Source organism: Xyrauchen texanus, chromosome 30 (genome assembly GCF_025860055.1).
Source record: "Xyrauchen texanus isolate HMW12.3.18 chromosome 30, RBS_HiC_50CHRs, whole genome shotgun sequence".
Taxonomy (NCBI): Eukaryota; Metazoa; Chordata; class Actinopteri; order Cypriniformes; family Catostomidae; genus Xyrauchen; species Xyrauchen texanus.
In genome coordinates this window covers 38380019-38393413 of record NC_068305.1, presented here as the reverse complement: position 1 = coordinate 38393413, position 13395 = coordinate 38380019, and the positions used below count along the sequence as shown (strand labels likewise).

Here is a 13395-nt window from a genome sequence, read left to right as displayed (position 1 = left end):
CAGAACCAATGTCTATTTTAATAGCTTTTAAACCATAAACAACTAAATTGTACTGATTATCACTGGAAGATATAAAGCATTGTAATACTTTTTGTGTCCCTGGAAAATAATTGGGGTTTAAAAGGGTAACCCCAATTATAATGGTGCACCCTTTTAGATAAAAGAAGTAATATGTAGCCAGCAGCCATATCACCCTGTAGCTCAAGACTGGTTGCCTACAGAAGCTAAGCAGGGCTGAGCCTGGTCAGAACCTAGATGGAGGACATCTTGGGAACACTAAGGTTGCTGCTGGCAGAGGTATCAGGGAGTCCAGCAGGGGTTGCTCACCCTGCAGACTGTGTAGGTCCTAATGCCCCAGTATTGTGATTGGCACACTATACTGTAAAAACAAAGGCACTGTCTTTTGGATGAGATGTTAACCGAGGTCCTGACACTCTGTGGTCATTAAAAATCCCAGGACACTTCTTCAAAAAGTAGGGGTGTAAATCTGGTGTCCTGCCCAAATTCCCCCCATTAGCCCTTATCAATCATGGCTTCCTAATAATCCCCATCCATTAATTGGCTCTATCACTTCACTTTCTCCTCTCCACCAATAGCTGGTGTGTGGTGAGTGTACTGGTGCACTATGGCTGCTGTTGCATCATCCAGGTGGATGTTGCACACTGGTGGTGGTTGAGGAGAGTCCCCTGTTCACTGTGTAAAGCCCTTTGAGTGTAGTGTCAGAAAAGTGCTATATAAATGATTAATTCAAAATACCAAAATGTGTATGTGAAAGCATCTACACACTACACTTCGCACTGTGTCAATGATTGTTGCAAATCCATTTATTTCATGAAGCACAAGGATTTGCAAATGTTCCAACATGCTACCAAAAGTTGACAACTTTTACAGCTATGCTCTATGATGTAGCCATCCATTGAACAATGAGAATTTCAGAGAGGCAGGTTCAGCTTTCATAAGTGTAATTTCCCATATTCCCACTTGATTTCAAACTGACCTGACTCTTTCCCAGCCCTCAAACCAAATCTTATTCATTCCTATCCATCATAAGCCTTCTGAGTTTTCTCTAGTGTGTAGACACCCTGAAGCTCTATTCATCTACTGTATCTATGCGCTGCATATTTGTTAGCATTTTTCTTTATTAGCCACGTTAGGCTGTGCATTCATCTCTTTGTCAGCATTCTACTTCCTCAAACACACTGGCTGTGATGTGAGCTGTGATTTCTCAACCATTACGGAGCCATTTCCAGCCTGCTTGGAAATTAAGATAGTCGCTGAAGTGATGACGAGCGCAGCGCCATTTACCGCCTTCACAAATTTCGACTTGTTGGCAGATGACAACGTGGGCCATTTCGGTCACAATAACACATTGGATCTCTCTATGTCACCCTCTTCCCATAAATGACTCTGCTAATCAAGCCAATGAGTGGGCTGGCGCTTCCACAAATCTGCAGCCTCGCTGATTCAAGCTTTGAAATAATGATTTGTGTATGGAGAACGTGTCTGTTGGCGATGTCTGATTCTCACCATATCCCAGGCTCAGTCTTCCTGATTCAGTGCTTGTAGACATGATTGCCAGACATGAATTTACACCCTAATGCTCTACTCACAGAGGAAAACAGGACCCAAAGTGTTTTTACACACTGTAAAGGGATTATGGAAAGGAGGAGGTTAGAACCAGCTTGACAATATAAATAATATTTTAATAAAGAACTAAAATTAAAAGACACACACACACACACACACACACATAGGACAGACGGCTGCCCTTAAACGCTATCTCTCTCTCTGTCGCACCACAGTCCGCAGTCGGCCTTTATCCCTCTCGGAGGCTTGATTAGACTGATAAGGGACCGGGTGTGTAAATCACGACCCGGCCCCGCCCTCCGCCCTGTCTTATTCCTCCCGCGTTCTCTCAGGCCAGGGAACCCCCGGCATGACATACACCTGGGGGAAGGCGTGCCTTATGCCCCATCTGCCGGCAGGTCATCCCCAATCCCCAAGAAACAATAATTAAATAATGCCCCTGGTGGACGGAATGCCCGCTGCGTTCTCGGGGAATAGAGGGTTTGTTTGTGTCACACACAAACAAACCCCGAAACAGTTTGTGGAGATATAAATGGTGTGATCATCAAAATTAGTGATAAGATGTCTTATCATTGCCACCTTATCGGCATTTCTATTGGTCTCTATAATGAAAACATTTTTCATAGTTTTGCTAATTTGAGGTGCTTGCTAAGGGGCCGTTCTTTCTATGTAAACTTGCTCTAGATGGACACCTTGGACCGTTGTAACATGTCTCGCTGGTTTTTAAGCTTGTTGTGGAAAATTGCTGCAATTTTTAGATGATGTTTCAAGTTACAAATAAGGGGACCTGGGTAGCTCAGTGTGTAAAGATGCTGACTACCACCCCTGGAGTCGTGAGTTCGAATCAGTGACTCCAGCCTGGTCTCCTAAGCCAGGGGTTTTCAAACTTTTTAATCCCAAGGAACCCCAAATATGATGATTCCTTGCAGGGGACATCCTTGCCTAAAATATAAAGGCAACTATATATTTTTGAGTAAAAAATTGTATATAATGTAAAGACATATTGCAATTCATATGTTTGAAAAACATATCTGTTTGTCACATGTCTGTGAAACTTTAACATTAAACATTTAACATTAACAACATTAAAACCACCTGCCTTACACTGTGTAGGTCCCCCTCGTGCCACGAAAACAGCGCCAACCCAGTCTGGCCATTCTCAGTTGACCTCTCTCATCAACAAGACATTTCCGTCCACAGAACTGCCACTCACTGGATGTTTTTTGGCACCATTCGGAGTAAACTCTAGAGACTGTTGTGCGTAAAAATCCCAGGAGATCAATAGTTAAAGAAATACTCAAACCAGCCCGCCTGGCACCAACAATCATGCCACGGTCCAAATATTATTATTTTTTAATAATTAAAAACAATATTTTTCCCCATTCTAATGGTTGATGTGAATATTAACTGAAGATATATATATATATATCCAGTGTTGGGGAGTATTTTGTCTTACTGTACTGGCAGAATTTTTATAGTCAAAACAAGTGAAAAAAATCTACCAGTGCTGAAGAAGTAATCCAAAGTATTTAGATTACGTTACTGACCTTGAGTTATCTAACAGAATACGTTACAAATTACATTTTACAGCATGTGTTCTGTAATCGGTAGTGGGATACATTTAAAAAGGAACCCTCCCAAACCTGTATATATAATCACTGTCCCCAATACTGTCACCATCATCACATCAAGCATTTTAGTTATTTTATATCTGTTGTCATTGTCATATATTATAGTTGTTATTTAATTTGAGGTTTATTACGAAATTAACAGGTTTATTAGGTGTTATTACCAAACTGATCAATATTTGATCATTTTAATTAAGAAACAATCATTTAATATTTTATTTCTTATAAGTTTAAAGATAATTGTGTAAATATGTCTAAGTCTTTCTCTAACTTTTCTTCAAAAAATGAGAAATGTCATTGTTATCAAACATCATTACCATCAGACACAATAGCAAAAAACCTCCCTCTTGTATATTATATCAAAATCCACCTGAAGCTTGGTCAAGGCCATTGTCTGATCTTTATTCCAGGACATATCCTGATTAATGTTTTCAGAAGAAGTTTCATTTTTCAGGTAGTCATATGTGCCCAGAGAATCAATCAATCACCTCGTCTCATGTCTTCTACTTACTGTCTCTTTGCCTCTTTTTTCATGTACAGATTTCCTTGCTGAAACAGAGTCTAGAAATGCAACTTTCACAATCACAGCATTCCCTGCAGCAGCTGCAGGCGCAGTTCAGTCAGGAGCGAGAGCACCTGGGCCAGCAGATGCAGGAGATTGAGCTGGAGCACCAGTGCAGACAGCAGCGTCTGCAGGAAGCCCATTGCTGCACCGTTCAGGACATGCAAGAAGCCCGCCAGCATGACCTCAAGGTAACCCCAACTAAACATAATCTCCCGGCTGTCTCACAAACAGACAGTTCTATGAATGTGCTCTTTAATCTTTTTCTTTTACCTCTCAGTTCTCAGTTATTTGTTATCACTATCACTGAGCCGCATGCAGTTTACATTTGCAGCTGTGTCACCTTTTGTGCTAAATTAACGAAAGGTTCTCGAGAAATGTATCGGAGTGAAATAATAATTATTATTATTTTTCTTCTAAATGTAGCAAGGTATAAGTCAACATTAATATTTATACTCGAGAAAAGGGAAATATTCTTAAAATGTATTTGTACTAGTTACTATACACCTCTGTTCCCAGGCTGCAACAATTAGTGCGGCTTGTTTTTTAGCTTCACATTTTCGACAACTGTATCGAAAGACCCAGTATTAGAGATCAAGAGGAGAGAGATAGAGGACCTGAACGGGAACATCACCCAGGCCAAACTTGAACCTGGGTCTCCACCACTCAATATGTTAAAACTAGTTGCTGAATTTGCTGAAGTTTGTGAGGTTTTTGGCATCGTACCTTAAAAATATATTCTGTGTTTTGTTTGAGAAATTTGCAAGTGAACAAGATATCCTTGAGCACGTCTGTATATTTTAATTTGCTCTCAAATCTGATTTATAGGGCTGGCTATTGATACAGATTTCCCGATTTAATTTTATTCTCATTCACAAGCTTATGATTTGATTCAGATTTTGATTTGTTTCGATGTCATTTCATTTGGGTATATTTCAGTTATAATGTTTATTTTTATATCATAAGAAATCAATTCTTTCTCAGCTAATGCTGTTTAATAGGGTACATTATGAAAATTCTGATTTTGCTCATTTTATTTGATCTTTAATTGTTTATCATTTTGATCACATTTTTTTTCAATTACAATTTCCATGTGTTCCTTCAATATATTTGTCTTGAAATCGCATACATAGGCCATATATAAATATATATATACAGATATACATATAAAGTTGCATGTTTTTTGTTTTGTTTACATGTGTAATTCATACTATTTTTAAGTATTTACATAAGTTGAAGAACATGTGCTAAAACTCACTGTAAATAACAGAAAGGGTATTAAAAGAGAGATGATTCGATGACTTGGATCTTGTTTTTTGACACATATTTTACAGACTCAAACCAAATATTTACTCTCAACACATAGTGAAAGGACCTCAGTGGTGAACTTCTTTGCTACCACACTACTCAATCAATGGTTTGTGAAATCTGAAAATGTGTCATCCAGTTGCTATTCACAGATATTTTTAGTCACGTAGCACAAACTTTCATCGCATATGTTAGTGATTTGCCTAAATCGGTGGTGACCAGAATATGTTGCATCATACACCGGACTTGATGATGATAATCAACAGTCGGCTAAGCAAGACAATGTCCACTCCAACTTTTAATAGCTGTTGGAGCGCTTGACTTTTCCAAATGCTGCCAAGCAAATGAGTATAATCTTTTTTTGCCTATTTGGCCTGTTTGCCCTCATTCAAGACCCTTGGAAGGCTTTCCTGCCTAACTAGGCTGTTCATAACATGAAAAAGCTGCATTTTGGACCAGACTTAATGCAGATAGTATAAGTCTGGCTTAGCGCCCCTTCTTTGCTGTTGTAGCACTTGACTTATCTTTAAGTAGCCAAACCAAACAGAGCAATGCTTTTCTTTTTAGCCTAATTGGCCTAATTGGTTTTTCCATCACAAAAAATCCTATTCTACCACAGATCCAGCCCTGCCACAGCATAGCGCTCTGATTCTCCCGTTCTCTGTATCCTGGGATAACCTGCTCACTCTCAGCTCTCTGTTCTCCTGCCTGTGGGTTTGTAATGGCTGAGCACTTGCTGTCACACCCTGTAATGTCTTCTTTATCCAGTACATGGACCCTGACGACACCAGGGGAGAGAAACTCTCAAGTCGACTTGAAGTGATTACCTTGAGCCGGGCTGAAGTGGCTCCACATTGCAGGCCTGGAGATGAAAGGACAGTGTGGATATACTGCTTGAATAGCTGGTGACAAGTTGGGATTGACTCGCTGAATGTAGCGTCAGACAAACTACACCGTGCCAAGCAGGGCCTAGGAATTTATTTGCTGAATTTAGCTGTGTGGAATTAGCTCTGTAGTCACTTTTGAATCGCTTTACTGTTTATTTTTACAAACTGCTGCAAAATGTGTTTCATTACAACATGTCCCGGCTGGCCTCAGAGTGTATTACGAGGAATAAGACCAGCTGACCTCCATTATAGATGTGTTCCACTCTCCATGACAGGGCCACATTTGGCAAAATGGACCTTGTCACCAGCTGTCAATAGGTCAGTAGGAGATATTATTTTGTCTACCAGTGATAGGAAATATAAATGTTGGGGTTAACCGATTCAATTGACCCAGTATCACATTGAAACCTGCTTTCCAATTCAGTAAATTTCATTGTTATTTTATCTCCCCTGTTGAAGGCTTCTTGACTAGCTTCTTGTCAGAATTCATAAAAAAATAAGCATGGCTGGTGAAAAATCATTAGTGCCAGTGGTTATAGACAGATGAATGATTACCATGCTAATACAAGAAATATTTTATTGGTTCATAGAGGATATTGAATGTCATACATAGCAGTAATTCACATGGTGATGAGTTTCCCAGGGCCACAGGCAGAGGTAATAGATTCCAGGCTAATTGGAATTGCTGTAGAATCTGGATGTGAGTTTTGCCCAGTGGCCATGCTATTGAGATAACACCTCTGTTCCCTCTTCTTCTTTAGTATTCAGTGTTCGTGTCATTCATGTAGCTGGAGAACTAACAGAAGGGTAATGAAATCCCAATATATTTTTGCTCCAAAGCGTCATGTCCATGGTAGACATGTATACAGTCTAGCTATGAGCTGCTGGTTTATTGGTTTGTGTTTAATTAGCATTAGTTAGGTCAGTGTGGTGTGGTACTGGACAGCGTCACTCCACTACTGTGATTCAGACACCTCAATCATCTTTATTAGCATGCTGAAAGTGTGCTTTACTATACTGCATGTCTGGATATATGCCATGTTATAATGCTCTTCTCCACTATTTGATTATTATTTGATGAATTACTGCTGCCATAATCGGTTAAAAATGTACACAAATATCTCTTTTAAAAAACATAAACTTTATCAACTGCTTTCATTGAGCAATAATAGCACAATGTAAATTGTGGCGGGCAATGTTTGTGAGTGAAGCACATTCTAAAATGAGCCTAATTTACATTAAAAGCAGGCGTGTTCACAGAAATAAATAACAATGACTTCATTTAAATATTAAAGAGGTTGTGCTGTTTCAGTGCTAATTGCCACACGCAATAGTGACGCAACTTTTTAGTAAATTTGCGCCTTAATTTTTTATTTAGTTTCAGTTGGATAAATAATATATATAAATATATTCAGGGTTGGGAGGGTTACTTTTGAAATGTATTCCACTACAGATTACAGAATACATGCTGTAAAATATAGTTTTTAACGTATTCCATTAGATTACTCAAGGTTAGTAACGTAATCTAAATACTTTGGATTACTTCTTCAGCACTGGTAGATTTTATCACTTGTTTTGACTATAAAACTCTGCCAGTACAGTAAGACAAAATACACATGTTAAAAATACATTCTCTGAAAAAACTAAATATCTTATCTAGTGTTGTTTCTAAAACAAGATCAATCCAATTGATCTTGTTTTAATGATTTTTAGATATTTTTACAGGAAAACAATACAAAAATTATTACCAAGAATATGATTTTTGCCCTAATATCAAAGGTCTTACTAGAAAAGAAGAAATTATGACCAACGTGATTTTTCTTGATAAATAAATATGATCGCGCCTGCTGACATGTGTATGTAATATGGCTAGAAATATCATTTTAGCTTAGCGTAAAGCTGACAATTTACACAAGGTTTATTTCTATTTCTTCTGCTCCAAACTTACTTCAAACGTACTTCTCTGTCTGCTCGTATGAATGTAACACATCATATAGAAAGTGTTTCACCGCTGTTCAAATGCACTTTGGATCACATAATTTCTATGTATAAATGTTTCCCATCTGAAAGGACTAAATATTAAACGAAACAAATGACAATAAAATGCAAAGTAATCTCTTCAGTAATCAAAATACTTTTTGAATGTTACTTTATTATAATTACCAATGATTTAAATTGTAACTGTAGTGGAATACAGTTACTTATATTTTGTATTTTAAATACGTAATCCTGTTACATGTATTCCATTACTCCCCAACCGAGAATATAATTAACAGGTATTCATTTTTAGAGCCATGTTTTTAGACACCACGTCAAATAAAAAAATATTGAATCTTTAAATAGTGTTCTTGAGACACCTGTTTCTAGTTTTTTTGCACAGGAACGTGTTTGGTCCCTATTTATTTAATTCTGTTTTGTGTGATTTCTAACCACTAACCGGTCAGAACCTTTGTAGCTAATGCATAACATAGGACCATAAATTGTTGCCTATGATCTGCCTATATGACGCATATTACACTTCATCTAAAAACTGCACCATACTCAAATAATACCATTAAAGTTCAAACTAAAAGTTTTGCATGTCAAATTCACAAAAACACTGAATACTGCCGTAGGCTACTTTGAGACAATGTGCCATCATTGCAACATCTGGACATAAAATTGGAACCACCATACCTCTGGATTGATCTGCTCACATCTTGTTTCAGATGGCCCACACCAGAGCACGGTGTCCTGGATTTCCCAAACTTTGTGAAGTTAATGGCATATTTTCTTTAAAGTATATTCAAAAGTTTTGTTTAAGACGGAATCAACTAAATTAGAGACATTTCTTTCATGTTGTCTTAAGGCATCTGCATCATAATCTGCTGTAACCACTTTGCACATTGATTTAATATTGCTGTGTTTGTTTTCAAATATACCTGTGCCAAAATGTCACTTACACAATGCAAACTGCCAATCAATTGCCTCGTTTTATTATTTGCCATTTTCTTTTCATTTTTCAAAAGTCAGGCTTCAGAGATCCAGCATTGATTGAAAACACGAAAAGCTCAAATCAATTTCTTTTTAAATTATGTTTAGTTTTCATTTATATTCTGCACTTATATAGTCTCAATTTAGTTTTCATCCTTTTGCAAATTTCTGTTTTATGTGCGTTTTAGTTAATGAAACATTTTCATTGCTTGTTTTTGTCTTCGTAATCGTTCATGTTAATGTAACAACGTTGCACTGTTTGATATGGGCCCCGTCCTTACATGTCAATATTCAGTAGGGCTCTTTTGAAGTCGATTTGAGGAATGCTTCTCTGCTGCTAGTGGGTGCAGCAGCATTGCAGAGGAGAGAGAAGACAGCGTCAGCATTACCCTTCGCTGTTCTGTCCTCAGAATGAGTTTGCCATTTCTCCATCAGATACTTTGCTCCAACAGGCAAATGAACCACCTCAGATGCCTCCTGTAGCATTTTGCTGATATCAAGGAAAAAAATATCCCAACACTACTTTTCTGCAAGCCGGAAAGACCAGGCGAACTACCCACAGCTGCCACAGTAGGCAAAACACTTGTCTGCGCCCACCCTCACAAGCCCACTGCCTGAGAACATATGGACCTGATGAATCAGAGAGGCCAAAGGAGAGGAAACTTGAAAGTACCTGGCAATTGCAGAGCTGCCCTTTACAACAGTGCACTCTTGTTTACTTCCTGCCCTCCTTTTGCTCATATTGCGGCAGGTTGACTTAAAGCATCATAAAGGCATTGCATTCAGTGGAATGAAAACAGATAGTGAGTTTCTAGACCTTTTATGAGGGAGCAAACTACATTAAGTGCTCGTCAAAGCTAAATAAATCTAGTTTCACAAAGGCACAAGGGATCGGTTTATATTAAGCCTCACCTTGCTGCAGGACCAGAGGTGAGGGATTTCAAAGGTCTTATATTGGGTTATCTCCACCGTTGGCTCAGGTATTGATCACACTGATTTCCCCTATGGTCAGTATGTTCCTTTTGATACAGTCTAAAGGTTTCTTTATTTTTCATCCTTAGGTCATGTAATTATTTTAAACTGTAGAAATATGTTTGTTTAAGTACATGTGTTAAAGTAGTTTTTTATTAAACATTCTATTGAAAAATGGTTTATTAATAATTAATTAGTCTAAAGTTTGGACACACTTAGCTGAAATAGTTTCTCATGAACTTACAAATCTTTTGAACTGAAGACTACTGCTTACATTCGGGTTTTAGACAACTTTATAACAATTCAGCATGAATTTCTTTTAAAACTAACATTTTTATTAAAAATATCTTTTGAAATGGATTTTGACCACATAGTATAGGAAAAGTGGACCCACTTTATATTTAGTGTCTTTACGTACTATGAACTTTAGCATTTGATTCAATGTACTTATTATGTACATACGTGGTGTTGCATTGTACTTACATGTAATGAACCTGCATTTAATTACATCTGTAATTACACTGTTAACCTTACTCCCGCTCCTAAACCTAAACCTACCCTATCCTTTACCTTTAACTCTAACCTCTAAACCTTAATGTAACCATAGCACGAACCCTACTCCTACACCTAACCGTACCGCAACATCAGCAGAATCAGAGTCTTTTGAGAATTTTGCAGAAGTTGTTAACATGGCCGGCAGATTCTGCCAATTTTAAATAAATTCAAAAACAAAAGATAAAAATGAAAACGAACCGATTAAACATTTCATTATTAAAAATACCATTTGCCAAAATTGCAAATGTATTTAAATGATTTGATTTTGATTTAAATTTTCACTATAACAATGCATCATCCCTGTCAAATTAATAAATATAATAAATTGATGTGACATTTCATTTTCACTACAATCTCGAAGCAACCAATTTTAAAATGAAAAGGCAAACGTGAATAAGATATTGCCATTTGTTTTTACAGCTTTTTCTTAATATTCATGCAATAATAGTGACAGAATTTAAATTCAAATGCAAAGTTCAGTTTTCTTTAATCTAATTAAAAATGTTATCTTATTTTTCTATTTCTTTTTTATTTTCACGTTTCAACATGTAAATTCTATGTTAATGAGTGGATGTTGCTCAAGAGAAGATACTTTAATACAATGCTTCTCACACTAGGGGGCGCAGAGAGGTTACAAGACAGTGCTTATTAATTAAGCTTGCTCTTATGCCAGTAAAACAAATCACATATATATATATATATATATATATATATATATATATATATATATATATATATATATATATATCTTTTCTAGTTTTGATACTATGAGAGATGGGATATTATGGTTTTAATTTGCTGTGATGGGAAATAATCCTGTTTTACCTGTAACACATGCAAAATAAAGCCTGCTGCATGCATGATACACATATTTACAAGTGTGATTCCAACGCTATGTTCATTTATTCAGCTGGCTGATGAAAACAAAAATAAGTACTGCATTTCTCTGTAATGTTTGCTTGGTATTTTTAAATGTGAATGTGGCAGGGCGGAGGGCGAGGCCGGGTCGTGATTCTACACAATTATCAGGCTAATTAAGCCTCCGAGAGGGATAAAGGCTGACTGCGGAGGATAGTGCAGGAGAGAGAGATTGTTTACGGGCATGTCCGTCATCTGTGTGTTGTTGTCTTTTAAGTTTATAATTAAAATATTGTTTATATTATCAAGCCGGTTCTCGCCTCCTCCTTTCCATTGACTGCTTTACACTGATAAGGGACCGGGTGTGTAGAATCACGACCCGGCCCCGCCCTCCACCCTGCCACAGTGAACTTGATATCACAACCCTTGCGGCCCGAAAAGCACTGTATTGTTGATTCTTGGATTCACGGAAGGCCTTGTAACCTCTCTTGCATTACATAAACTACTACATATACTAGCTTACTCAAACATGACTAACTTGCAACTGATAGAGCGTTGGACTGGACGTGGACCTGGAAGATGTAGGATTTGAGACCAGCAAAGCATGCGAGTCAACACATGAGCCCAAAGTGTTATGGAAGCACCATGAAATGGCATGGCTGCATCAGCTATTGTGTTTTTCATCTCGCATTTGCTTTTATGACACTATTGGTTAGGTTTCTGTTGAGGGTCTAGGATAAGGAGGCAGGTTTTATTCATTTAAAACTCAAAAGAGCATTAACCTTAAAATACATCTTTTTGGGACAACATTAAACTCGCTACATAATATAATTTAGCAAAAATGCTGCCATAGTCACGTAATTTTACTTCCGTTTGTGTTATTGCATAATTTTGTAGACTTTATTATTATTACTATCAAATTTTAAATAGTAAAAATAAAGAATTAGTAGGTGTGTCTAAAAACACCTGTTAGTGTATTTGTTTAACATTTATGTCTTGTACCATAATGCTATGATCGTTGTGTCTATTACCACCCCTTAAATGGGGTAAAATGTGGCACAATGCTTTCAGAGTTTCTACAAGTCTTAGAAAATTCTCAGTCTTCATTTGTACTTTTGTTTTTCAATTAAAGCTGAAGTACAGTATATAATGTTTTCTGTGTTAAAATACTTTGTCCTATCCCAGCTTAATATGCAAAGACAACTATAAGTAAGCCATTCATAGGTTAATTTCCTCAAAAACTGTGAGTCTATCTGTGGCACTTTAAAAATGTCTCTGTTTGTTTTAATGACCCACCCATCAACGTTACTCAACAAATGGCATGGGTTGGGGGCGTGACTATCTCTTTGTTTCACCAACAGTAGACTGGGGACGTATTCAAAAAACTAAAAACAAAGTTTATTTTTACAATTTCGTTGGCGCAGAAATTGCATACTTCAGTTTTAAGACCTTAAAATGTCTTAAATTCACAATATAATGGTATTAAATATTGTAAGAGAGAATACAGCTCTGATTGGATTTCTGTTTGTTACATTTCTATTTATGTGGCCTTAGAAAGGTCTTAAATTTAACTTCATAAAACTTGCAGAAACCTTGTTTAATGCAGAAAACATATAGGATGTTCTCTGTATATAGATGCTTGTAGGGTATTCTGTCTTTTATATGGAAACAAAGTGAAAAATAGCGAGTGTCGAATCCCTAAATAGTTTAAATCAATTACATTTTCCTGAATAGCTTAAAGCTAAACAGCTCACTAAAATAAGACTCTCTAAACTATGCACCAGTTTTGTTGGCAGGAGAGGATGTGAAGTGTATTTTTTTTCCACTCCAGATGTATTTCAACATGTGACGTCAATCTAGTAGCACTTATAGAGGTGAAAATGGCACCATGACTTGAGAGCGGGAAGAGATGTGTGGGAAAAACTTCACATCTTTGTGTGTATGTGTTAATTCTGTTAATATCATACACACTGAAAGCATCCTCCTGTAGAAGTGTGAGTGTGCCTGTGTACGTGAGTGTGTTCTTCTCCATTAAAAATCCTCAGGCTGCAGTGTTCGCTGACAC

The 13395-nt window shown here is 37.2% G+C and overlaps 1 protein-coding gene across 3 annotated transcripts in view; it reads left to right on the top strand.

Moving 5' to 3' along the window:
• LOC127623685 (protein FAM184A-like) overlaps positions 1 to 13395 on the top strand; it is a 160035-nt gene that overhangs the window by 102179 nt on the left and 44461 nt on the right. For all 3 annotated transcript variants that reach the window (XM_052098133.1, XM_052098132.1, XM_052098131.1), the window contains exon 11: positions 3756 to 3968. In XM_052098133.1, the coding sequence (XP_051954093.1) occupies positions 3756 to 3968 (213 nt within the window). The remainder of the gene's footprint in view (positions 1 to 3755; positions 3969 to 13395) is intronic.